The sequence below is a fragment of the Leguminivora glycinivorella genome, chromosome 10, assembly GCF_023078275.1.
Source record: "Leguminivora glycinivorella isolate SPB_JAAS2020 chromosome 10, LegGlyc_1.1, whole genome shotgun sequence".
Taxonomy (NCBI): Eukaryota; Metazoa; Arthropoda; class Insecta; order Lepidoptera; family Tortricidae; genus Leguminivora; species Leguminivora glycinivorella.
In genome coordinates, this window is record NC_062980.1 from 13,756,309 (window position 1) to 13,782,887 (window position 26,579).

Here is a 26,579-nt window from a genome sequence, read left to right on the forward strand (position 1 = left end):
GTAGACCTGGTTTAATTCTTACTCTTGCCTACGTTCGAAGTAATAAATGCTGCCAGGTCCAGGACTTCTTCACAATGTTCTGAAACATTCAATTTAATATGTACCTTCCTCAGTCCTCGTATATATAATACCTACTCTTCAAGATATGTATATGTAAATATGTTGCAATTTCAAACAAATCAAAGTCGACAGGTAATCCCTTTATTTTCATTATCTTTCTAATACCTTAGCGTTATTACATTCTAGAGATCTTGCTCAATTACGATAGAGATATAATATCCTTGTATCGCGATCTACCATTCAGTCCGTCGGCACGGTCGCGGTACACCTGACGCATTTCAAACCACAATGTTTAGGTGAGATCACAAAGTGTTTTCAATTATTTTGTGCGTGTGTCATGTCAAGGAAAGTTGTGAATAAGAGTTTTTTTTTAATAGCTTTGATTTAAAGTTATTACCAGTTAAATTAATCATTAATAGCGTTGATTGCCCACGAGCGTTAAAATTGAAACAGTATAATATTGCAATCACATAGCAATCGTAAATATAAAGTGTTTGGATTAAAATCGCACTTGTGATAAAATTCAGTAACAAGTTAAAAACTGAATGTTTTTGTTTTGTACTTTTATTTATAATATGTTTTAATGGAGCCTTTATTCACTGCAATAGCTAATTGAGTACCTACCTAGAGGAATGACAAACATTTTCACGTTTGATTTCGATTTGCGGAACGTAATAATTTGGTAAAAAAATATACTTTTAACGAATTTAAAGAGAATGAGAACCTTTCTTCACAACATACGTTGTTTTGTAAGTATTTTGATATTTTATCAGTTTGCCCGATGTGGATGATTTTCATAATTTCACACATTATGCGATATTTTCACGAATATAATTACCAAAATCGAGTGTTTTATTTTAGTATTATTACGCGGCTATACTTAGACTGAAGCGCAGGTGGCCTAGCGGTAAGAACGTGCGACTTTCAATCCTGAGGTCGCGGGTTCGATCCCCGGCTCGTACCAATGAGTTTTTCGGAACTTATGTGCGAAATGTCATTGAATATTTGCCATTCGCTTTTCGGTGAAGTAAAACATCGTGAGGAAACCGGACTAATCCCAATAAGGCCTAGTTACCCTTCGGGTTGGAAGGTCAGATGGCAGTCGCTTTCGTAAAAACTAGTGCCTACGCCAAATCTTGGGATTAGTTGTCAAAGCGGACCCCAGGCTCCCATGAGCCGTGGCAAAATGCCGGGATAACGCAAGGAGGATGATGAGTTAGACTGATACCTACACTTAAAATAGAGAACTAGCCAAAAGAATAGAGAGAGTTCGTAGTTGCGAAGACTTAGGCAAATAGGCAGGTGGGTCTGGGAAGCTAGTTAAAACCTTTTTCACCACACCAACTGGTAAAGACTCTCTTTGCTATTCGAGATAGCAAAATTGCATTTTATCCACAAGACTGCAAAATATTGATGTCTTAAGCTGGCTGGTAGATTTTATCTACATATAAATGATGCTTTTGAATCATAAATATTGAATAAATTGATAGATTTGATTTAGTTAGATGTTTATAATTAGTGAGTATTTTGTTGGTGTGGTGAAAAATTTTGTGTTTCACTCGGCGGCAAAATTTGTTTAACCTTCGTTCCTTGAAACTCTCGCAACGCTCAAGATTCCACTCGCTACACTCGCGGTTGATTATTGGAATCTTTCGCTTGCATGGATATCAATATTAGCACGTGCGGTTAAACAACAACTTTGCCCCCTTGTAAAACAATAGTTATTTTTATACCTACAATGGGGCAAAGTTGTATTATAACGCCGAGTATGGAATTAAAAAACGAGCAAGTGAAAGGATTCTATAGTTGAACCACGAGCGAAGCGAGTGGTTCGAGAATAGAATCCTGAACTCGCGAGTTTTTTAACACACGAGAAGTAAAATACATTTGCACCCGAGTGTAACACAAAACTTTTCCCCTCACTATAGCGAGGAAACTACAACGCAAAAAATGCGTTTTCCCCTCACTAGCTCGGAAACACGTGTTTTGTCCTTTAATACCAGCAGGTAAAAACGCATTTTATCCACTAGTGAGTAAAGTAATTTGACCTTGAATAAGGTCAAATTAATTGCTTTAAAAGTGACAAAAGTAGTTGAATCTAGTAATTAAGATGATTTACCACCCGTGGAACTACTGGAAGCAGTGATAAACGCATTTTCTTGCGTTGTAGTTTCCTCGCTATAGTGAGGGGAAAAGTTTTGTGTTACACTCGGGTGCAAATGTATTTTACTTCTCGTGTGTTAAAAAACTCGCAAGTTCAGGATTCTATTCTCGAACCCCTCGCTTCGCTCGTGGTTCAACTATAGAATCCTTTCACTTGCTCGTTTTTCAATTCCACACTCGGCGTTAAAATACAACTTTGCCCCCTTGTATAACAAATAACTATTATCACTGCTTCCAGTAGTCCCACAGGTGGTAAATCATCTTTATTACTAGATTCACCTACTTTTATCAATTTTAAAATAATTCTCAAACAATTCTTTTATTTATTTTAACGTCGGGATGAATTTTAAAATCATTATACGCGATTTATTCCGTTTCCATAGTTTTATTTCAATTTTAAAGCAGTTAATTTGACTTTATTCAAGGTCAAATTACTTTACCCACTAGTGGATAAAATGCGTTTTTACCCGCTGGTATTAAAGGACAAAACACGTGTTTCCGAGCTGGTGAGGGGAAAATAACATAATTAGAAAATAACAATTTAATTAAATTAGCACCAATATCACCTTAGTCTCCAAAAGAATTATTTATGTATTTAATGGCGTGTGGATTATTTATTTGTTGTTTATTTGCTGTGGATTATTTATTTATTTAGTGGCGGAAGGAAATGTGGGACCTTTATTATGGTACTGGCTTAACCATGACGCTGGCCTTAGTCACATCCTTGATGTTACCTTGACTTGCATCACAGAATATATAATAGTACCTTGCATTTCCGAAAACACGCACAGTCGGAACCTACCTGTGTGATTACTATAAGCTTTAACCCGTTACGTAAACGATAGCGAATTAATGTTATTAGCTTACAAAAGGGCGTGCCAGGATTTTGTTTGGGCTTGTAATTAAAAAAAAAATGCCATTTAAAATTAAAGGAAAAATGAAAAAATCACACCTCCGGCAGGACTCGAACCTGGCCTTGCCGGGGCCATTAATAATATGCTTTAATTTAAAAATATGTAATATCGCTCGCAGACATTTCTACACGATAAAAAACAAGCCATTTAAAATTTTCAGATTTTTTTTTACTTACGTCCGTATTTTAAATAATAAACGGTGTTTGCTGTTTTTAATGGTTCTCAATTCGACTGATTTTTTTATGTTTGTTCCACGATATCTCCGTCGTTACTAGACCGATTTAGAATTTTTTATTTTTATTAAATATATATGCATACAGATTGGTTCCATTTTTATCAGAACCCAGTTCTGATGATGGGATCCTGGAGAAATCGAGGGAACTCCTCAAATCTGAAAGGCATACATATGGTGATTTATGTGTTTTTAAATGAACAGCATGCATTTACGTACGGAACAGTGAAATTTGATGCATTGGAACTGCTAATGATGGTCAGAACGAAACTCCCTCAAATCTGAACGGCACACTTACAGTGACTTTGGTATTTTTATAAGAACAGCATGCACTTACGTCCAGAACAGTGACATTTGGTGCAGTGGAACTGCTGATGAAGATCAGGACGGAACTCCTCAAATCTGAACGGCACACTTATAGTGACTTTGGTATTTTTATAAGAACAGCATGCACTTAAGTCCAGAACAGTGACATTTGGTGCAGTGGAAATGCTGATGAAGGTCAGAACGGAACTCCTTAAATCTGAACGGCACTAGTGACCTTCGTATTTTTATAGGAACAGCATGCATTTAAGTTCAGAACAGTCACATTACATTGTTAGAAAATTTGTTCTCTTTATGCTTACATATTGAGTTTTCAAATTTTGTCAAGCTCGATTTCTTATAATCGGATATCGGATTCATGAGGAAACTCTTCAAACTTCAGGGAGGAAATAGTCGAGAGCGTTTGTATGGAGAATCGACCCCTCCTATATCGTCTTAACGTTCGAATGTGAAATGAACGCGAGACGAAAGGCACGCGGGGCGTCGCGCAACGCAACTCCGGACGGAAGTGCGTAAAAAACTCGGACGTTGGTGCGTTTTCCCCGCATGGGGGTCCGTCGCTCCGCGTGTCGCAACGAGACGCATTGCCAGTGTGTGAAACGCCTTAATTAGTGCTCACGTAATAACAATACTTAGGTACCTATATAAAGTACTAGCTTTTGCCCGCAGCTTCGCTCGCGTTAGAAAGAGACAAAAAGTAGCCTATGTCACTCTCCATCCCTTCAACTATCTCCACTTAAAAAATCACGACAATTCGTCGCTCCGTTTTGCCGTGAAACACCGACAAACAAACAGACACACACACTTTCCCATTTATAATATTAGTATGGATTACTCGTGTGTATAGTGGATCTGTGGATAAATCTTCAACAATCTCCACTCGAGTGTGTAAATGTTATAATATTATTACGAGTGTATTATGTAAGTATACGAGACGAGACCAATATATAATAAAGACCGTAGTTACAATCTACTTCGTCGTGCGTTCATTACTTCTTGCTAGTATCTGGTTTCAATATCTGGGCGACCGAGCTTCGCTCGGTTCTATTTTAATATATCACATCTTTAGATAAAAAAACTCTTATAAATACAAAAACAAAAAAAAAGACAAAAAACAAAAACTTAATTTCTGGCCGGGATTCGAAACCCTGACACCAACGATCTATCTGCGTACATTAGACCGACCTCGTACGACTGAGCTAAGCGGAATCGATGCGCGCGCGGCGAAATTAACGACCATATTTTACGTTTACTAACGCGAAAGAAAAACTCATGAAAACTCGAAAATTCGCGTTTTCCGGGATCTAAGGCTACGCTAGATCGATTTTTCACCCCCGAAAACCCCCACATAACAAATTTCAGTGAAATCGTTAGAGCGGTTTCCGAGATCGTCGGTATATATAAATAAATAAATAAATAAATAAATAAATATACAAGAATAGCTCGTTTAAAAGTATAAGATTTCAGCCAGAATTGGGTACCTAAGTAAAGTTTTTTGAAGATAGGCAAAATAGTAGGTACATTACGATACAAGTGCGTAAAAAAGGAAGTTCGAAACGAGTGGCGATAAATTAAAACACGACCGAAGGGAGTGTTTTAAATCGACACGAGTTACGAATTTCCTTTTTGCACGCGTATCGTACGACGTTTTTCAGTACAGATGACCCTCCGAAGTTTCGACTTGGCATATAATGAACCACTTCTCGCACTAGTGCGTAAAAAAAACACCATCTGTATCTACTGAAAAATATATTTTTCAGTACCGATGGTGTTTTTTTACGCACTAGTGCGAGAAATGGTTCATTATGTTGTGAACAGATTGTGTAACTAGTTAGACACATATATTCGTGTTGATCTTCTAGGACTTTTTTATCGCATCCTGTGGTTCTAAAATCCGTAGAGTCGCCATATGAAAGATTTTCGGAGTCAAAGTACAACAGTATGATGTCATATTAAATATGAATATTTATCCATATTAAATATAGTATTATGATAAAATTTACTAATAATAACATTACTACTTAAAATTAACTACGATTAAAATAAACTCAGTAGCGATGTGACAGTATATGTAAGTAATATGACATCGTACTGTTGGACTTAGACTTTGACTTCAAAAATGTTTCATATGGATCCACGGATTTTAGAACCACGGTACGCGATAAAAAGTCCTAAGCCTAATTATTAGGCATACGTATAGTGATATAGTCATTCTTGGCAAGGACGGTGGTTAAAACATCAAACTTGTATGACCATGCGCGGATCCAGGGGGGGGGGTCATGGGGGTCATGACCCCCCCTGGAGCCTAAGTTGGCCATACAAATAGACCACGTGACCTCCCCCTGGGGCCCCGGGCCTTTACCACGTGACCCCCCCCCTGGGCACGAAGCTGGATCCGCGCTTGTGTATGACATTATGACGGTTAGCAATTCTTCCAGAACCGTGGCTGTCAAAATCTTTGCCAACTTCCTTGGAATGACCAGGTACTTAATGCTGACTAGCAGTTTTACTATCAACGATAAAATATTAATATCTTTGATAATGCAATACTTTGGCAATTAATTAGGTAGGTATTACTTATAACTTATCTTACTGTGTTAAGGTAATTTCAACGATTAACATAGTATGGCGGGGGATTTGCTTTATAATGAGCCACTTATCTAAGGTATGAGAATTATGATAACGTATTCGAAAACATAGCACGTGTGACACATATATTCTCATCGTTCACTGTATTATTATTACTCGTTGTTTTAATCTTTCGAATTACAAGGTCGCACTGTCAAACTTTTCGATTAGATGAAATCGTCCCGCAGTCGAAATCGTCCCTAATAAAAAAGTCAGCTATTGATAAGAAATTGAAGCCTAGCAATTTTACTATCTGTCGGATCGTACGATCAGCAGTATCCAATGAGGATTACCTCCACCTCTGAAAAACAAAACCGCTGTCATTTATAACAATACTAGCTTTAGCCCACGGCTTCGCTCGCGTTAGAAAAAGACAAAAAGTAGCCTATGTCACTCTCCATCCCTTCAACTATCTCCACTTAAAAAATCACGCCAATTCGTCGCTCCGTTTTGCCGTGAAACGGACAAACAGACAGACACACACACTTTCCCTTTTATAATATTAGTATAGAAGTCTCATTCAAATGCATGAGGCATGAAGGGTCAGCAGGTAGGCAGAGGCGCCTTAACAGGGCGTATAAGGGGAGCGGAGGGGGAGTAAAAGAGATGGGGGAGGTACCGATGTGACGAGTTAAGAATTTCACCACCCGTTTCCTCCCGTGAGTGTCGTAGAAGTCGACTGTGAGATACGGGTTCAGTAACGCTGTGGCAGACAACCTGTCAATATCACAATTTCGTGTTTTTTCAGCCCCTTGTGCATGTAATATTTAAGACTGACGTTTCATATGATCTGCTTCCTACCCTCCTCTTTTAGGAAAACAGACGTGAGTGTATGTATGTGTATATATAAGAGACGCAGTTATTGAAGTATTAACATGTTCTGTCTCATTTACACTACAGATTAAACAGTTTTAATGGTACTTACATATTTATACGTAAGTCACGTCTCCGACATTCTCAAATTAATATTATTAAACACCGCTTTGAAACAAAGCAATAACTGCAATAAGGAAAATCACGACCACACGAGAAAACCACACGAGTCTGACGGACCTATTCGAATGTTTAAATACGACAAATATTAGCTCTAAATACGATGTGGATCGGATATTATTTAGTGTCAAAATTGGAGTTTTTTTCTAGAATAAAAGAAAGAACGATCTACTTAGCACATAGAGTTAATATGATATGGAAACGGATTATATCGCGTATAATGAATTTACAAATCATCCCGACGTTTCGAACATTTTACAGCGTTCGTGGTCAACGGGTGTAAGTATTAAGTAATTATTAAAGATAATATGAAATTAGATAATACATATATAATATGTAATCTACATAGATAAAACAAAGTCGCTTTCTCTATCCCTATGTCCCTATGCATGCTTAAATCTTTAAAACTACGCAACGGATTTTGATGCGGTTTTTTTTAATAGATAGAGTGATTCTAGAGGAAGGTTTACATGTAGGTGTAGTACCCGTGCGAAGCCGGGGCGGGTCGCTAGTATCTAATAAGTTCGAATAGAGCTGTGAATCTCACAGATCACTGAAACAACATACGAAACAACGACATAGAAAAAAATAAAGACTGAGGGTATTGTCTCGTATCTAAATAACTTAATGTCACCCTGTACAGTCTCATAAAACATACATCCATACACTGAAAGAGTGACTACTCGATTTTCATCAATCAGTACCGTGGCCGCTTTGCTCTCTAACTTTATGAAAAATTATACGATTTTTTGGTGAGCGGGCTAGTCATATATTTTCGTATTGGAAAGTGGTGCCATGATGACGTCACATACCCGTCAACTAGGAGTTTCTACTATCTGTGACCTCACCACACATCGACGTTCCCGCAACGTTCTACCGTCACCTTCCAAAAGTTCCGAAATAACCTAACCACAAAATTAAAAATTTGAAAAAACCCCCGACTGAGACATAGTGGACCGATTTTCATAAAACATGGCTAAGAACACTCCCGACTAACTCAGCTTTCAAACAAAAAAAAAACTAAATCGAAATCGGTTCATCCGTTCGGGAGCTACGATGCCACAGACAGACACACACACAGACAGACAGACACACAGACAGACACGTCAAACTTATAACACCCCGTCGTTTTTGCGTCGGGGGTTAAAAAACTAATACTCACATTTCTAATTGGGGTGCATTCTGCGCTTTCGTGAATAATATGGTGGTTTATAATCGGCCCTAACTCTCAAATTTGCAGCGGTAGTTTAATCATAATTATCCAATTTATGAATGAAGATTAGATTGGTACCTAGATTAGTCAAGGTATTATAAATAGTACGGACAAAGTGCTAACAATATGTATCTACGAACTTAACGCAAAAGCAATAAGTTTTTTTGCAAAATTTTCATTTTTGGCACAAGCTTTTATCGCCGACTGTACCTCTCTGGCGATATTGTACTCGATGAGGATATTGGGGATACGACGTTTCATAACCGACGAGTTTCGATGAGGTGGTGGACTACGTTCGCCGGAAGACTGGCTACACGCTGAGGATGCAACAGCTGCAGTCGCGTCACTCGGTGCACTTCAGTTCGTTCGTGGTACGCGTGCCGCGGCCGCTGCAGGACACCATCGCAAGAGCAGACTTCTGGCCGAAAGGTGTGGCTGTTCGGCGGTTCCGGGGCAACCTGCCAAATCCCACACCGGGGCAAACGACGCAACGGAGCCACGCTGTGACGTCATCGCCCAAATCAATTGTTTTATTTTATTTTTATTGTTCTCCCTATTATTATTGTTCTGTTTATTTTCTCTCTTTTTTGTTAAGTACTAACAAGGCGAGTTAAAAAATAAACGCTTGTAATAAAAGTCGTGAACATTACATCCATGATCCAATAAGCCTAAACAAAACACAAGTAATCGTTTGTTAGACGTTGGCATTCCAAAATCCGGTGTTTGGACGAAAGATAATAGAATGATTTAATTCTCTTTATTTACATGAACATATTTACATAATTATATAAGAAACTAAGACTAAACTTAAAAGCTAGCTAATGTCTAAAATAGGCCCTTGAGGCATTGTACCAAGGATACTGGCGACATTTCCTCGCTGTATCGCAATGCTGATACGTTGTGCGAGGAAGTCGCCAGCTCTTCGGTCACCAGTTACCTCAACCAGACGCTTCGCGATTTCTGTGAACAACTTGTTCGCGCTGGGGCCCCATGGACCTAGAGTTTCTACACCAAAGGGTACAAAAAGGTATTCTTTGCCAAGACTTTTGTATTTATTACGTTTCAAAATTTCGGCACTTTCTGCCGCTGCGCCCGCTTTTATCTTGGTCCGTTGGAGGTGAGACGGTGCCAATGTGTCTACGCAGGTAGCATCCCACACTAACATTCGTCCCATACTCCAAGGGACCAAGGACACTCCATCAGGCCTCTTGCCATCATCTCTGATTATGCCAGTCGGCTCAAGGAGAGCAGGCACATTGATGGTTGCAAGGGACCGACGGATAATGTCATTAAGCGACGCGTGTCTCGAAAAACGGCCTGCACTTTTTTGACAAGATAATCCATGGTGTCCCAGTCGGTCCACGTCCGTGCCACAAGAGCATATGTGTGGCGTACACACCGAAACCCCAAGTCGCAGACCGATCGCCAGTCTAAGGGAGGTCGGATCCAAGAAAGTACCAGTGTTTGGTGAGGGATGGGCATGTAGCCAGTAACCGGCTTCCCGGGCTCCGACCGCCAAAAGCCTCGCGTGTTCTGGACCTGTGAAGTTGTTTAGAAGAGTATTGTAAGCTAAATCACAATAAATACTATCCCAACTCCTTTGTGATTTTGGATTGTCTGGAAAGTTTTTGCCTGGGCAGGCAATTTTGAAAGCATTTCTGGCATCCTCAAAACCCGCAATCTCATAGTTTGTGGGCAAAGCCCTTAAGATATTTCCTTTAATATAATAGAATGATTATATGACTACATATTATATATTATATGTCTATTATTTATATCATTATATGACTACATCGTCATTTTTACAGATAAAAATACATACCTACAGAAGGTTTAAGCATCTTCAAATCAACAATCTTCAAAGTTGCTCAATGCTCATGCACTCGGCAAATTCGCTTAGCATGCATTTGTGCACGTATTATATAGCGCCTTATAGCGACGAAATTTCAAATGCTGGCTGGAAAATTTGATGACAATTATGTCAAAGCGTCAATACAACCTTTTCAACAGTGCTGTCATAAATAGCCATTTAGTTTGACATATATATTTTCGGTAATGTCAGTTGCATATAAATAAAATATCTAGTATATATTGTCGATAAACAAGCAACACGAAATTGAAGCCAAATTTGCTGTTGATAGTGCAAGATCTTCAAGGCGATGCTGCCACGTTACTGGAACAGCTGACGCCAGAACTAAAATAAAACAAATTTATAGTAAACGTAAGTACGATTAAAGTATGGTGACGGGCTTAAAATTTCGCCACATCTTTCCTCTCGTAGGTGTCGTAGAAGTCGACTGTGGAATCTCGGTTCTATTGTAGTTTGAGCGATGGGGCAGCAAGTAGGTAGCAACCTGTTACTCGATTGTCATATTTCGGAGTTTTGGGAAATTTTGGAAACGTGTTTTGGGAAATTTGTTCATGAATTTAGCTTTTACACAGATTTTTGTACTGAGTCAAGTAATCTATCTCCTCGTTACTGGTTACAAGTAAATATAAATATGCTCGACTTGTCGGGGCACTGCCGTCGTGCTCCCAGATGTATTTATTGTACCTTGCTTCAAATTAAAATTACAATTAATTTTAATAGTACATTCTCACTCAGTAATAACACATTCTCACTTGAAAAATTTCCTCCTATTGTGCAGGATTGTACTTTCCTAATTTAACAGGCGTACATACCTACCTAATACTTGTAATAGTTATTTAAATACTTTAATTCAGTTTTATAAAGTCACGTCATGGAACTAGTCACATTCATAGTCATGATATCGGCCAAACCATTACGTGTCTCCTGAAAAACACACGATATCGTCCCCTATGTGTATGACAATGGCACAACAAAGAAGAAAAACCCTATAACTGACGCATTTTAGTCAACTGCTGCGGTAAAGAAATACGCAAATAAATTCAACTTCTTACAGTGCATACAACCAGTTTGATATCACGTGTCCGTGCGAACTCGCGTTTTTTGTACCTCTCAGTATTTTCCCGTACAATTATGTGTATTTTTAAATTTTTAGTTTGCGTTTAGGAAATAAATCGCAAATTTGAATTTTCGTTTAGTGAACTTTGTGAGTTTGTGAAGTGATTAAGTAAAGACGATTAAGGAAACAAAAATGATTTTAAACAGGTAAACTTGCACTTTAACATTGAGGCCTTGTCCTCCATAACTTTTTGTCCGGTGTTAAGTCATTCATGATCATGATGTTATAAAAAGATGATACAAAACCTAACTGGTACCTGTGCGAATTTGCTGCAACAGGCTCCTGTTTTAATAAATAAAATAAATAAATAAATAAATATTGGGGACACCTTACACAGATCAACTTAGCCCCAAACTAAGCAAAGCTTGTACTATGGGTGCTAAGCGACGATATACATACTTAAATAGATAAATACATACTTATATACATAGAAAACATCCATGACTCAGGAACAAATATCTGTGCTCATCACACAAATAAATGCCCTTACCGGGATTCGAACCTGGGACCGCGGCTCAGCAGGCAGGTCACTACCGAATAATAATAATTTCTAAATATAATTACACATTTTGCTGAAAATTGAGTTTTCCACCTCGGCCAAGCCGATAAAAGGCCATCCATACAACTTGCAATTACTTATTATGTTTTTTATCATACTTATCAGAATGTGTTTGTTGAATTTTCGTTAGGAAGAACCTCTGCATTTGAAGCAAAGGGATCCTTCCCCAATGTATTTATTCACATTTTTCATGTCACCAAGAGCAGTGTCCTTTTTCGCCACTTTTGCCTACGTATGCAATGCACCTAGCTGTTTCCTGTTTAATGAGTTAGGAACGTTAAATGCGTTCCTTACATTACAGATCTCGAATGCGACTTTAGAATCTAAAATCACCAAAAAATCTCAAATTTGAATTCGTGTTTGCCTCCTGTATCGTCTTAAGTTGAGATACATTCAGTCAGCCGAACAAATGCTGCATTGTAATGAAACTGGCATGCGAGATCTTCTTTACTTACTGTAAAGCCTGAATCACGCTCATATTGGGCGTACAGGGGGCTGGGCATGCGGCGTGCATGTCAAACAATTGAAGCTCGTACAAGTGTCCTGTGTTGACGATGCATAGGGTGGACTCGGGCGAGCCCTGCCCGCTGCACCCGTTGCCGAAAGCTCCGCACCATGAGTCCTCCACTGATTCATTTTTGGATTGATTGTCCCACAGTTGTCGAAAGCCGCGCATTTGGATTGGCGTCGTGATCGCGGCGGTGGTCGTGGCCGCGCTGGTGGCCGTGCTGGTGGTGCAGCCGTGGGCAGAGGACGGCAGCCACGCACGGTTCGCGCGCGCCGCCGTCGCCGCCAATGGACACGAGTGTGCGGCTATCGGACGGTGAGTGTTACTACTTGAAGCCCTTTATGTTGGTGGTCCTACCCTACTGTTGTGGCACTCGGTGAATGAGGGTCTGTGTGCTCGTGATGATATAAGTGCGGGTAGTGTGGGATAGAGTCTGGTGGAATCGTGGACAGAGGACAACAAATGCACGGTTCGCGCGCCAATGGACACGAGAGTGGCTATCGAAATCGGACGGTGAGTCCTACTGTTTGGAGGTCTGCGTGCAAGTGGTAGGTACGTGAGTGTGGCTCATGGAACAGAGGAGTGCCACACAAAAGTTTGCACGTCACCGTCGTCGTGGGCACGAGTGTGCTGCTATCGGATGCCTGATGATGGTTGGGCAAAGGATTGCCATCGGCAAGCGGTAATAGGCTTGTATAAATAAATAAATATATAAATATTATAAGGACATTCTTACACAAATTGACTGAGTCCCACGGTAAGCTCAAGAAGGCTTGTGTTGCAGATACTCAGACAACGATATATATAATATACAAATACTTAATTATTATATACATAGAAAACATCCATGACTCAGGAACAATCTCATCACACAAATAAATGCCCTTACCGGGATCCGAACCCGGCATCACGACGTAGCAGGCAGGGTCACTACGCGCTAGGCCAGACCGGTCGTCGGTCGTGTCGTGTATACCTGTCTTTTGGATATGCATAAAGGTCATTACAGCGATGTCAATGCGACATTGGATATGATAAGATTGATAAAAGTGTAATGAATTACTGCTTGTCATCGCGAACGCAAGAATGCCAAATTCACCAAAGGAGCGGCGAATAAGTGCGTATTTTTTCCATGGTGGATATTAAAAGGTGAGGCGTTTGGCTCTTTGGCAGATGACGGCGAGATTTGGTTCATATCTACAAGGACAACAAGGTTTGCAAGCCAACCATCACAGTTGTTTCAAGTACAAATATAAATTCTAAATTAATATAGTTAGAAGTATTAAATATAAACCAAACAGTTACCGATACGCATTAATTTGCATTATAGTAAACCGGCAAACACAGCTAAACATACAATTAGGGCCCCATGCATTGTTTATCTCGAACATCTGTGTCTAATGTAGGTAAATGTATCTAGCCTTCGACTGTCTTCGTTAAAATTACAATACCATACGATCGTGTCTACATTATGTTGGATAAATAGTTAGGAATCTCGCTGTTATGTACTGGGAGTTAAATTAAATGTGCCAGCAAACGTCTGTTTTATGCGGACATAAACTAAACGCAAATGGGTTTACTATTTAAAACAATGCGTATATCTACAACCTACAATTCAAACGACCGTCTTTCCTAGTTCGTAGTGATACTGACCCTGACTACGGCCCAGAAGATAAGGCCATAAATTCAAATTCAAAATATCTTTATTCATGTAGGCCTAATTACAAGCTCTTATGAATAGTTTTATGTGTTTATCACGAATTAAAAGAACCTCCCTGCGATGTACCATCAGCTTCTTACACCACGTTGCTACTTGGCCACTGTGTACAACACTAGCATGCTACCAGAATACCGGGCTGGCAGTATCATAACCTCTGGGAAAGAATCCACTGAATGTACCAGTCGACATTCTTTTGTTTCTGCAGCTTAATACTTGAGAAGAACGGCAGCACCGTCAACGCAGCGGTAGCCACGCTCTTCTGCGAGGGCCTAGGCTGCGCGCAATGTTATGGGCTTGGGCGGTGGCTTATTGGCCACTGTGTACAACCCTAGCAAGCTGCCAGGCCACTGGGCTGACAGTATCTAATGAGGATTACCTCCTCTGAGAAAAAAAATCTACCAGTCGCTTATCATTCTTTTGTTTCTCCAGCTCAATACTTGAGAAGAACGGCAGCGCCGTCGACGCAGCGATAGCCTCTCTCTTCTGCGAGGGCCTAGGCTGCGCGCAATGTATGGGCTTGGGCGGTGGCTTATTGGCCACTGTGTACAACCCTAGCAAGCTGCCAGACCATTGGGCTGACAGAATCTAATGAGGATTACCTCCTCTGAGAAAAAAATTCTACCGATCGCTTATCATTATTTTGTTTCTCCAGCTCAATACTTGAGAAGAACGGCAGCGCCGTCGACGCAGCGATAGCCACACTCTTCTGCGAGGGCCTAGGCTGCGCGCAATGTATGGGCTTGGGCGGTGGCTTCTTGGCCACTGTGTACGACGCCAGCACGGGCCGCGTGAGGGTCATCAACGCGCGGGAGCGAGCGCCGATGGCCACCACGGTCAACATGTTCGACAACGCGTCCTCCACAGTCGGCGGGCTCGCGATCGCCGTTCCGGGAGAGCTGCGAGGGTAAGATGACTCTTATAATATGGTATCAGATCATTTTTTCAGGAATAATCTGACAATATCATTGGTATACATTTGAAATTAAGATTACAGAGTCAATTTAGACAAAGATAAAATATCTTTTTCCCCTCACTAGCTCGGAAACACGTGTTTTGTCCTTTAATACCAGCGGGTAAAAACGCATTTTATCAACTAGTGGGTAAAGTAATTTGACCTTGAATAAAGTCATATTAAACTGCTTTAAAATTGATAAAAGTAGGTGAATCTAGTAATTAAGATGATTTACCACCTGTGGAAATTAGAGATGGGCGCTGACGGGTAAATACCGGGAAAATACCCATATCTACCCAATCTACCCGGTATTTACCCGTATCTACCCAAATGAGCGGGTATAAAAAATAATCTATGAAATTAAAGATTATTCTTAATTTACATGACTGGAATATATTTTTCTACTAAAATAAATATATATATTTGACTAACTATAGAATAGAAAGAATAGAAAATATTTATTTGGCATACAGATACATAATAAAAACAAGTACATAATACTTAATAACTAGTACACCAAATAGGATGCCACTCAGCGAATACCGTGTCTTATAGACGCGGCACTGGTTTTCAGGGCACCCAGAAAATTAATAACTAGGTCTTATAACTAAGCAGAACGTATGATCACTTATACAGAAACTATGTTAGAGAAAATGTTTGTGTGTGTGTTAACCTACTAACAGAACATATTATTTATAAATGTCAATGTAAATAAATGCAAATGTGGCCGCTTAGTGTTAATCATTTAGTTGAGATTCAAGTAAATGCTGTTTAAGATTGTGCTTGAAAGAGGTAATGGATTTACAGTTTCTGATTGGTGGCGGTAAATTGTTCCAACATTTCGTGGCAGCATATCGGAAGCTCCCACGAAAAGCGGCCGTACTGTGTTGCGTAGCAATAAGTCTTAGAGCACCTCGTATATTAGCCTCTGAGAACTTAAGTTTTTCGAATAAGTAAGATGGTTGTTTATCGCGAATTATTCCAAAAAGCAGTGACGCAAAATGTAAGGTACGTCTGGCAGCCATGTTTAATAAGTTGTTACAGTTCAAAAATGGAGTGATATGGGAGCGAGAAGGAACAGAGAAACAAAAACGGGCGCAAGCATTTTGAACTCGCTGTAATAGCACCGAGGTACGCGCCAGCATACACCCCCCAAATACGGCATCAGCGTAACTCAGCTTGGACAGAATGAGCGTGTCACAAAGATTAATGCGCAAGTTGGTGTCAATGAAATCACGGATGCGATATAATACTTTAAGCCTGTAAAAACAGTTTTTAGCCAGTTCCAGAGCGTGTTCTTCAAATCGCAACTTACTGTCCATGAGCAGACCAAGATTTCGAGCTATGGAAACTCGCTCCAAAACATCTCCTGATACTATAACCTGCGGCTGTACGGGGTTATACGGAAGTTTTTCAGAACCAAAAACCATTAGCTTGGACTTGCTAGGATTAAGAACAAGATTATTCTTTTTACACCACTGAGCAATTTGATCTAAGTCCGAATTCAATTTGCTAACTGCTGATAACATTTCGTTGGGCTTAAATGGTATGTAAACTTGTAAATCATCAGCATATTGATGATAGTTACAATGCTGTATGTTGGTAACAATATCTGCGCTATATAATATAAAAAGCAGTGGACCTAAGATAGACCCTTGTGGAACTCCACGTAAAACGGGCAGTGGACTAGAGTTTGATATTGACCCATTAACATCTCTAAGTTCGACAGATTGAGTGCGTCCATTGAGGTAGCTTGCAAACCAGTTAAGGGAACGTGTATCAAATCCATAAAATGACATTTTGGAGAGTAAGAGCGTAGTATTAATGGTATCAAATGCTCTAGAAAAGTCCAAGAGTACCAGCATGACGTTGTTACGACTGTCTCTTTCCGTTAAGATATTATCTACTAACTAATATTAAAATGTTAACTGAGATTCCAAATATTCCATATATCATGTGTAATTTACCACATTCAATTAAAAAGTTGTATTCCCCAGATGTTTTTTTTTTTTATTTTTATTTATGGGATACTTATAATTTAGTTTGTACTTAGTTAAACAAGCGCCACGTCCATGTGTGATTTTAATTAACACTTGCTTTGAATTCGGACTGTAATAATGCCTTCTATGTGACTTCGGCTAGATACTGGACTTCGGCTAGATAGTAGGCTTTACCAAACAAACAGCAAGTAACATTTTAGTGCTATAATTTTGGTTTTCGACGCTAAAAGCTACTATAGATGTCGTATAAAGGTTTTCGGCGTGACCGCCTGTCGTATAAAAGCCTCCAGTCACACCTTTTAGCTCTATAAGCTTGTACCGCTAAAAGGTGTTATTAGGAAGTGATGTAAACGTTTATATCACCATTTTATAGAGCCGCTATAGGCCTGGTCTATAACAGGATCAAATATGACTACTATAGGTCTATATTATTGTATAATAGTGTTAGGAATCACTGCTATGCAATCAATTTGCGCTACTAAGGTTCCCGACAAGCCGCTATAGTTGTTGCGTTATACAGCTAAAAGGTGTTATTAGGAAGTGATGTAAACGTTTATATCACCATTTTATAGAGCCGCTATAGGCCTGGTCTATAACAGGATCAAATATGACTATTATAGAACAATATTACTGTATAATGGTGTTAGAAATCACTGTTATGCAATCAATTTGCGCTATTAAGGTTACCAACAAGCCGCTTATAGTATTTTTAGTAGTTGTGTTTTAACAGATTTAAAACCTAACTATATCACTATTTTGGGATATAGTGGCTTTGGAAAACACTGCTATAGTATTTAACACTGTATAGTAGTGATATGAATACCATTATAGAGCTATTTTTATAATGAAGTTTTCAGGATACGTTTATATAGCTTTGAAAAGGTTATAGTCGTTTTCTAATGCCTTTTACATCTCATCGCTGTATACGCCACAATGACTCTTTAAATATCACAGACCTGTTGAATAATGATTTCGGTATCTCTTTTAAAACACAATAGCGTTATAGCTGAGTTTACTATATGTTTTATAAACCAAATCAGATATATAAGAGTAGAAAACGATTACTTTTAAATGACAATTTTGACCTTAAAAGGCTGCTTTATGGTGTTTATACATCGTAATTATGAAATCAGGCCAAATATGCGATATCTGGTTCCGTACAGTGTTTTTCTAGAAATTAACTTTAAAAATACACATAGCGACCAATTGTAATTTAGATTTGTCATACTAAAAAGAAAACAACATTTATTATTACTGTTTAAAAGATATTTCTATAGTAAAACATTGAAAACAAGTATTGTTTTCTATATAAAGAACTTATAAGTTAAACTGGATCATAGTTAAATTATCATGCAACCCTAATTGAATCCACGATGGCGGGCTTATGGCAGTGAATGCGTATGATAAGTGATATAGTCGAACTATAAAAGCGTATGTTTTACTTCTTGGATCCATAGTAGAAACTATGGTGCCAATCATTTTATTGTATTAAATTATATTTATTTATTTTATTCAAAACATGGTATAAATTGAGGGCGCATATAAAATACTCCATTAAACTAATATTCTTTTAACGGTAAAATTTCCATCGCATACCTTTTTGCAGTAATGATGGAAGTATACGAAATCCAAATTATGTTAATTGACACTAAACTTCACAAGTTCACACGCCACTTTTCGTTAAGTTCCTCGTTTAGAACAGTTTTTGTTAAATATTACACACATTAAATTATTTTAGAAATTTCGCATTAAAAGGGACGGCAACTGCTATTATAGAACAAAATAACCTGTATAACGGAATCTCAAATGCTACTATAGCATACATTGATACTATAATAGCGTTACTGTGTCCTCTATGTCAACAAATTAGCACAATAGTCATCATTACATCACCATTATAGACCTTAAACGTCACGGATGATACTGCTATAGGCATATTATATCACTAAATGGCTGCATAATTGCGCCAAATCGGCTCTACAGTACCAATTTAGACTATTTATAGGACCATTTAGTGTGATTTAATTTGGTATCCTCGACCACTATAGGACCAGAAATTGTTACTTGAGAGGAACTATAATAAGCACACAAAATTTCATCCCCATCGGTTCAGCCGTTTAGGAGGAGGAGGTAACAAACACACAAGCATGTCAATGATATTTAACAAATTCCTTATTCAATACAAATACTTCGATATATGTTTATAGAACTATATTAATAAAATATAAATATATTATACAATACCAAGAAAACATTTTTTCACGATTAAATTCAATTTATGACCCATTTTATTACAATATTTATTTATACCCACCCATTAGGGTAGAAAAGGTAAATATCGGGTAGATTGGGTAAATACCCGGTAAATACCCGATATCTACCCCGGGTATTTTCCCGCCGCCCATCTCTAGTGGAAATACTGGAAGCAGTGATAAACGCATTTTTTGCGTTATAGTTTCCTCGCTATAGTGAGGGGAAAAGTTTTGTGTTACACTCGGGTGCAAATGTCACCATTGTCGGGTGCAATGTACTTCTCGTGTGTTAAAAAACTCGCAAGTTCAGGATTCTATTCTCGAACCACTCGCTTCGCTCGTGGTTCAACTATGTTCTATAGTTGAACCACGATTCACTTGCTCGTTTTTCAATTCCACACTCGGCGTTAAAATACAACTTGGCCCCCTTGTATAACAAATAACTATTTATAAATGAATAGGCGTAAAAATGTCATGTCAGTCCTCATTATTCCTATTAATGAAAGGATTCACTGTTAGATCTGTATCAGATTGTCTTACCGCACCAAGCTTTCGGATGGAAGGTTCGGGGTAATGACGCCTACTAGCTTGGTATGACTCTAGATTTGTAGCTATATCCTAAGGCCCACTTGCACCAACCACTTAACTCAGGGTTAGTTGGCTGTCAACTGTCAAATTTCATATAAAATGGTGGGTTTACCCTCGGGTTAACTCTCCATTTTCGATGGTGCAAGTGGACCTAAGACAAATAAGATATACTTAAGTATGATTAATTTTTATGATTGAAGTTGTGTTATTTTATTTAACTAGTATGATAAACAGAGCAGTAAAACTGACATATTACATGTAGTGGGACATCAAACAATGCTATGCAAGGTTACATCTTTTAATTGTGTCACACTCTGATTAAAGCGAAATATGCAAACTACCTATAACAATTACGTATGTCACACAAGGGAAAATACGTTGCATTTTTCCTGTTTGCATCCTAAAGAAGCCTTAGATTCCTAATATGTAGGTAGTTGAGTTGATAACTAAATTGAGATGAATTCGTTTACATATGTCACTAAGTACTTATATAAATTCAATACCTGCCTATGCCTATAGTGATCAACCTCCTTGTCATACTGCGATCTATCGCAAAAATGCGTATAATATGTGCATTGCTTTATATAATAACCTTCCTGATGATATGAGGCAAATGGATTATAATAAATTTTCGATAGTGCTGACCAAATGGCTAAATGACAATTGTTTTTATAGTATTAAGGAATTTATGGACTTTAAACTGTTACTGTAATTATAATGACTGGACATGTACTAATTTTATAATTATCTTGACTACATTTATTTTATTTTAATTTGCATTGTAATTTTATTGTGAATTTGTATTGATTGTAATTGTATTAATGTATGCTATGGAAATGCTATCGTATTGATAATGTTTTCATGTTTTTATAATTTTTGCATGTCGTTCACCGACTGAATACTGTCACCTAATGTACCTCAACGTCATGTACCATATGTTAATATTAAGTATTCTAGCAAATAAACTATTCTGATTCTGATTCTGATTCTGATTCTGACAATTTATGCGGAAGATTGAGTCTTTTTCAGGCTGGACGAAACTATAGTAGTCCCAAAAAATGCTAAGCTTCGCGATTTGTGTGCACGATATCGAAATATATAATTTCCGTTGGCATAATATTATGTTGAGATGAACTTTTAATAACAAGCTGTAATTTTTCAGCTACGGCGAATTATATCGAGAATACGGCCGCTTGCCCTGGGCGGAGCTGGTCCGTCCCACAGCCGAGCTCTGCCGAACGGGCCACCGAGTGACCGAGTACATGGGCCGAATGCTGGGGACCTACAGCGACAGGATCAAGGCCCAGCCGTCCATGAGGTGAGACAGTTTTCCCACTGATGAGTTCAACAGCCGAACTCACAACATAGACCCGCTGGTGTACCCTCAGGCTCAGAGTTGCTGAGACTTCTAGAGCCGCTGGTGCGCCCACAGCCGAACTGTAGAAAGAGACATCGAGTGACCGAGTACATGGACTGTCAAGTCTAGAAAAAGTCTTTTGAAAATGCATGATTTAAGTAGATTAGCATGGAAAAATAAGCGGAAGATGAGATTTTTTCCATGTAGGTAGGTAAACCGCACTTTTCGCATGTTTGCTTTGTACTTACATAAGAAAATCTCTAAACTACGTCACGAACGCACAGACAAATGATTGAGAAAAAAAATCGAATACAAAAAATTGGCAATTTTAAAATATGACCTTAAATATGTTTCTCTCGCAGCGAATTGTACATCAACCCATCGACGAACGAAGTGTACAAGGAGGGCGACATAATCGCGGAGCCGACGCTGGCGCGGACGCTGGACGTGATAGCCGAGGAGGGTCCGGAGGCGATGCACAACGGCTCGCTCACCGCCGCGCTCGTCCGCGATATCGAGCGGTTCGGCGGCATTATCACAGAGGAGGATATGAGGCAATACAGGTATCAATATCTTCCATTCTTTTGTGTTGGAAGGCGGAGACATATCTTCGATTCGATACGGTGACAAAAGACGAACGAACAGAATGGAACGCGACACGACAGGCCTTCATGCAGAATCTGTCGAGGATGACGTCATAGTTACCGACGCTAGCACCGATGCTGGACTCCACATGATAGCCGAAAAGGGTCCAGTGGCGATACACAACGGCTCAATCATGGACACACACCAAATACCAAATCGGGGAATTCGGAGCTCTTTATTGTGCCACATGTTATTGTATGCTATTTATCACGGTCACAGCCGTCACAAGCTAGCTCCAGCCATCTTGGCTCCAAGACCTTGGATAAAATCATCTACCCAGCGTTTTTGTAGCTTGCCTCTTTTGTCTTTGGCTGTATATTGAGACCTATTAATTTATAAAATGTTCTGTTATAGGGTGGAATGGCAAGAGCCAATATCAGTGCGGCTGTCCGATCAGCACACGTTATACTCGGTGCCGCTGCCCGGCTCGGGTTCCGTGCTGGCGTTCATCCTCAACATGCTGGCCGGGTGGGTCGGCGGCGAGGCCGCGCCGCAGGCCTCCGGCCTCTACTACCACCGCGTCATCGAGGCCTTCAAGTACGCGTACGCCAAGCGCACAGGGCTCGGGGACGCTTCACGATCCGACCTCACGTATTCCGTCACTGAGGTATGAAACGTTTTATTTCTGTAGTTTATCTACATGCTAGCCGTGTGGGTCGGCAGCGAGGCCGCCCTTTGGGCCTCTGGCCTCTACTACCACCAGCACTACTTCATCTGAGGCCATTATTTAGTGCGTGTGTAAATTTGTAAAGTGTTTGATTGCTGTAGTTCGTCTAAGAACTCTAAAACATGCTGACCAGCTGCAGTTTATGAGCTGAATGTGAATATCTAAAGATTCTTTTATAAATGACTCCGAACGTGCAACAAAGATTTGTAGAATGTAGATATCAATAAAACGAACTGGTTTCAGCTGGAACGCAATCTATCCAACGCCGCATGGGCCCGTGCTTTCCGCGACCAAGTGAACGACGACCATACCTTCAACGACTGGCGACACTATGGTGCGCTGTTCGAAGGCGCCGACGACCACGGCACTGCGCAGATCGTCGTTATAGCTCCTGATGGCAGCGCTGTTTCTGCTACCAGCACCATTAACTACATGTAAGTGATTTCAAACTGAAACTGACTGACGACACTCATCATTATCCTCATACTCGTAAGTCGCATCAGCCTTCATCGCTCACTGCATCTTCTCACGGTTCTAGTACGCAACTTCTCACGGTCCTGAGCTAGTCTGATCCAGTTGTGACCCGCAATTTTCCGAATGTCATGTCTGCGACCTGTGACCGGCCACCATTCCATTAACATTTTAGTCCACCTGCCTTCATTCTACCTAGCATTACGTTACATTACATTACAGTGCGCTATTCGAAGGCGCCAACGACTGCGATTGAATTAAAGAGTTACATATACCTACCTACCAAACAATGGAGGCATTACAAATTTCAAAATAAAACCTTAAAAAGAAGTTACACCTCAAATACTCTTCTGTTTTTGTAAATCCTAATGCCTTTCTCATGTACAGTTGGGGCAGCCAACGCCGTTCAACAAGCCTCGGCATAATGCTGAACAACGAGATGGACGACTTTGCGATCCCAAACCACGCGTCAGCTTACGGCATGCCGCCGTCCCCTGCCAACATGCTGGCGCCGGGATTACAGCCTCTTAGCTCCATGGTGCCTAGCATCGTGCTGAACCAGCGGGGCGAAGCTGACTTGGTGCTGGGTGCTGCCGGTGGTACTAAGATCACTACGCAAGTGGCTTTGGTAAGCGATGTTTCGGTTTAGAGGAATACTTCGCATTTAGCATGTTGCCATCTCCTGCCAACATGCCAGCGCCGGGACTAGTCCCTTTAGCTCTATGGTGCCTAGCATCGTGCTGAACCAGCGTAGCGAAGCTGACTTATTGGTGCTCGGTGCTGCCGGTTGGACTAAGATGACTACGCATGTGGCTTTGGTAAGCGATCTTTTGCTTTAGAGGAATACATCGAATTCAGCATGTTGCCATCTCCTGCCAACATGCTGGCGTCAGGACTACAGTCCCTTTAGCTCCATGGTGCCTATCATCGTGTTGAACCAAAGAGGACAAGTTGATTTGGTGCTGGGTGCTGCCGGTGGGACTAAGATCACTACGCAAGTGGCTTTGGTAAGCGATCTTTTGCTTTAGAGGAATACATCGCATTCAGCATGTTGCCATCTCCTGCCAACATGCTAGCGTCAGGACTACAGTCCCTTTAGCTCCATGGTGTACTTAGTATCGTACAGAACCAGCGGGGCGAAGCTGACTTGGTGCTGGGTGCTGCCGGTGGGACCAAGATCACTACGCAAGTAGCTTTGGTAATTGATTGTTAGTTTTAGCGAACTTCCCTAAAACCAACGTGGGTGAATCCACGTAAAAGTAAAGTGAGTCACGACTTCATTGCGCGTTTATTTGAACTGCAGCTGCAAATTAAAGGATCTATGCATATATCGGGAAAGTAACACTTATTTAGAGATAGATTATCACTTGAACTTGCATCGTGAATAAATGGAAGATGCCATAAAATCGTGACGCATGTTACTTTTGCCGCAAATAGACCCACGTGACCCTCGCTCATGTTCAATGTTGGTTAAGTAAGTATGTTGATCGAAATCTAAAGCTAGACGAAAACAAGCACAAAGAATCTATTTTATTATGTTAGACAAAACACTACTTAATTTGAATAGAATGGTTTATGAATAGTTGTAATTTGTGTTATTGTTAAATTGTTATGAATTTAATGCTGCTATTGTATTATGATATAAGTATGTATCTATTATGTATTCCACGGTGATATATTTACCTATTGTTCTTAATTTACGAAGCAATTAGGTTTCTCTAGTTTATAAAAGTATAAAACACATTTGTAATGTTGAATTCTCATTTTCGTTAACCCGGTCACGCGTTCACCTACACGAGATTAGAATGTGTGCTAGTAGACCAGGAAAAATAGCTTGACCTGGACATAATTCGATAACCGTAATTTTCTTTTTCTGTCGTATAAAGTATCATTAGTGATAGTTAAAATACAAATTATTAATCAAATTAGGGTTCTGATTCAATTTAAAAAAAAAAAAAAAACGAACTTTGAATATTTTTTGATTTTATAACTAAAGTATTAAATGTAATCCGGAAAAAGTGCTTGTATTATGTTGTGACACCTGCATTTCATATAAAAACATCTAATTTTTATAAATAATTCATACAGAACTATCATTTATAAAGAAGGTTTAGTAAGTTACACATTTTCAGGCGTATTTCACTAGAAAATATTGTTAACCGTAATCCTGCAATTTATTATGAATATAATATTACGTGTGTTGATAAATTATTAAAACTTATACCAATACTTTTGGCGCTTGTTCAAAATCTTAAATATTGATAATTTTAGGAAAGGAAAAATACCTAACTAAATTGAAAGATGGTAAATTTTGCCGTTAATATATTCTTAGTACTATACGAAATCAATTAAACAACAAATATGTAAGATTCATTACTTAATTGATATTTTTCTTACTTGCGCTTTAATATGAACGTTATTACCTGCAGAATAAGGTCGTGCACAGAGTAGGTATAGCTAGTATAGTAGTAGCGGGAACGGGCGGCGAGTCGTCAACACGTGTTTCGCTCGTCGATATCAAGGACGCCGCGTTTTCAAAACGCTTCGATAACAAATATTTCACCGTCCAGTATAAGAGAGCTCCCTTATTACAAGTTAGATTAAGTAGATATACATTTTATTTTTAGTTGTGACATTTAGAGTCATTTGCACCTCTAAAGTAATTTTAGACTTTTTTTTTTTGTATTTGTACTTTTTATATTAAAATTTAGTGTAGTTCTTGGTTGTAATTCGACATTTAGAGACCTTCTACATCTCTAATTAATTGTATAGAGTTAACTTTAGTTAGAACTTAGAATTAGTATATAATGGTATCAATTGTAATTTCAACTCAATTTTAAATATTTTTTTAAATACCTATGTACATGTGACGTGTAAAAGTGCCCCTGTTGGCCTATTTGCTGAATAAATTATTTTGATTTTGATTTTTGATTTTGAAGTGACAAAAGTCATACAAATCAATTAGTCCGATAGGTCACGTTAAACTGGTCAAGTCGTTAGCTCAATAATAGTACCTATCGAGCTTGACGAGATGCTTGGATCACAACAACGTAATATGTATGAAAGCTTGCGGCGCTTAAGACTGTATTCTTTCGAGTCGTGTGTAACGTATTTTGGCGAGGCAAATTTGAAGCACAGTGCGTGTCTGTCTCACTCACTCTTACGGTAAACCTAATGAACTGTTTCACTTTCAGAGGATTTTTGAAGTAATTTGGGTAATGTGACATTGTCGCGGTGAGGTCTTTCCGGTACAAATTTATCGGTGGATCTTTTCGGATTTGTGGACGATGAGCCGATGCGATGTCGCTTCATTTTGAAGTGTCGACTCTCGCGAGGGAGTTCTTAGAGG

The 26,579-nt window shown here is 39.3% G+C and overlaps 1 protein-coding gene across 2 annotated transcripts in view; it reads left to right on the top strand.

Moving 5' to 3' along the window:
- Positions 1-290: 290 nt before the first annotated feature.
- Positions 291-26,579, top strand: part of LOC125230142 (glutathione hydrolase 1 proenzyme-like) — a 61,471-nt gene continuing 35,182 nt past the window's right edge. The window contains exons 1-8 of one of the 2 annotated variants that reach the window (XM_048135174.1): positions 291-356; positions 12,732-12,896; positions 14,951-15,202; positions 21,253-21,408; positions 21,810-22,010; positions 22,447-22,699; positions 23,003-23,193; positions 23,618-23,858. In XM_048135174.1, coding sequence (XP_047991131.1) covers positions 349-356; positions 12,732-12,896; positions 14,951-15,202; positions 21,253-21,408; positions 21,810-22,010; positions 22,447-22,699; positions 23,003-23,193; positions 23,618-23,858 — 1,467 coding nt within the window. In that variant the 5' untranslated portion in view covers positions 291-348. Of the gene's footprint in view, positions 357-11,459; positions 11,661-12,731; positions 12,897-14,950; positions 15,203-21,252; positions 21,409-21,809; positions 22,011-22,446; positions 22,700-23,002; positions 23,194-23,617; positions 23,859-26,579 lie in introns of those variants that run through there. The other variant, XM_048135173.1, reaches the window with a different exon arrangement.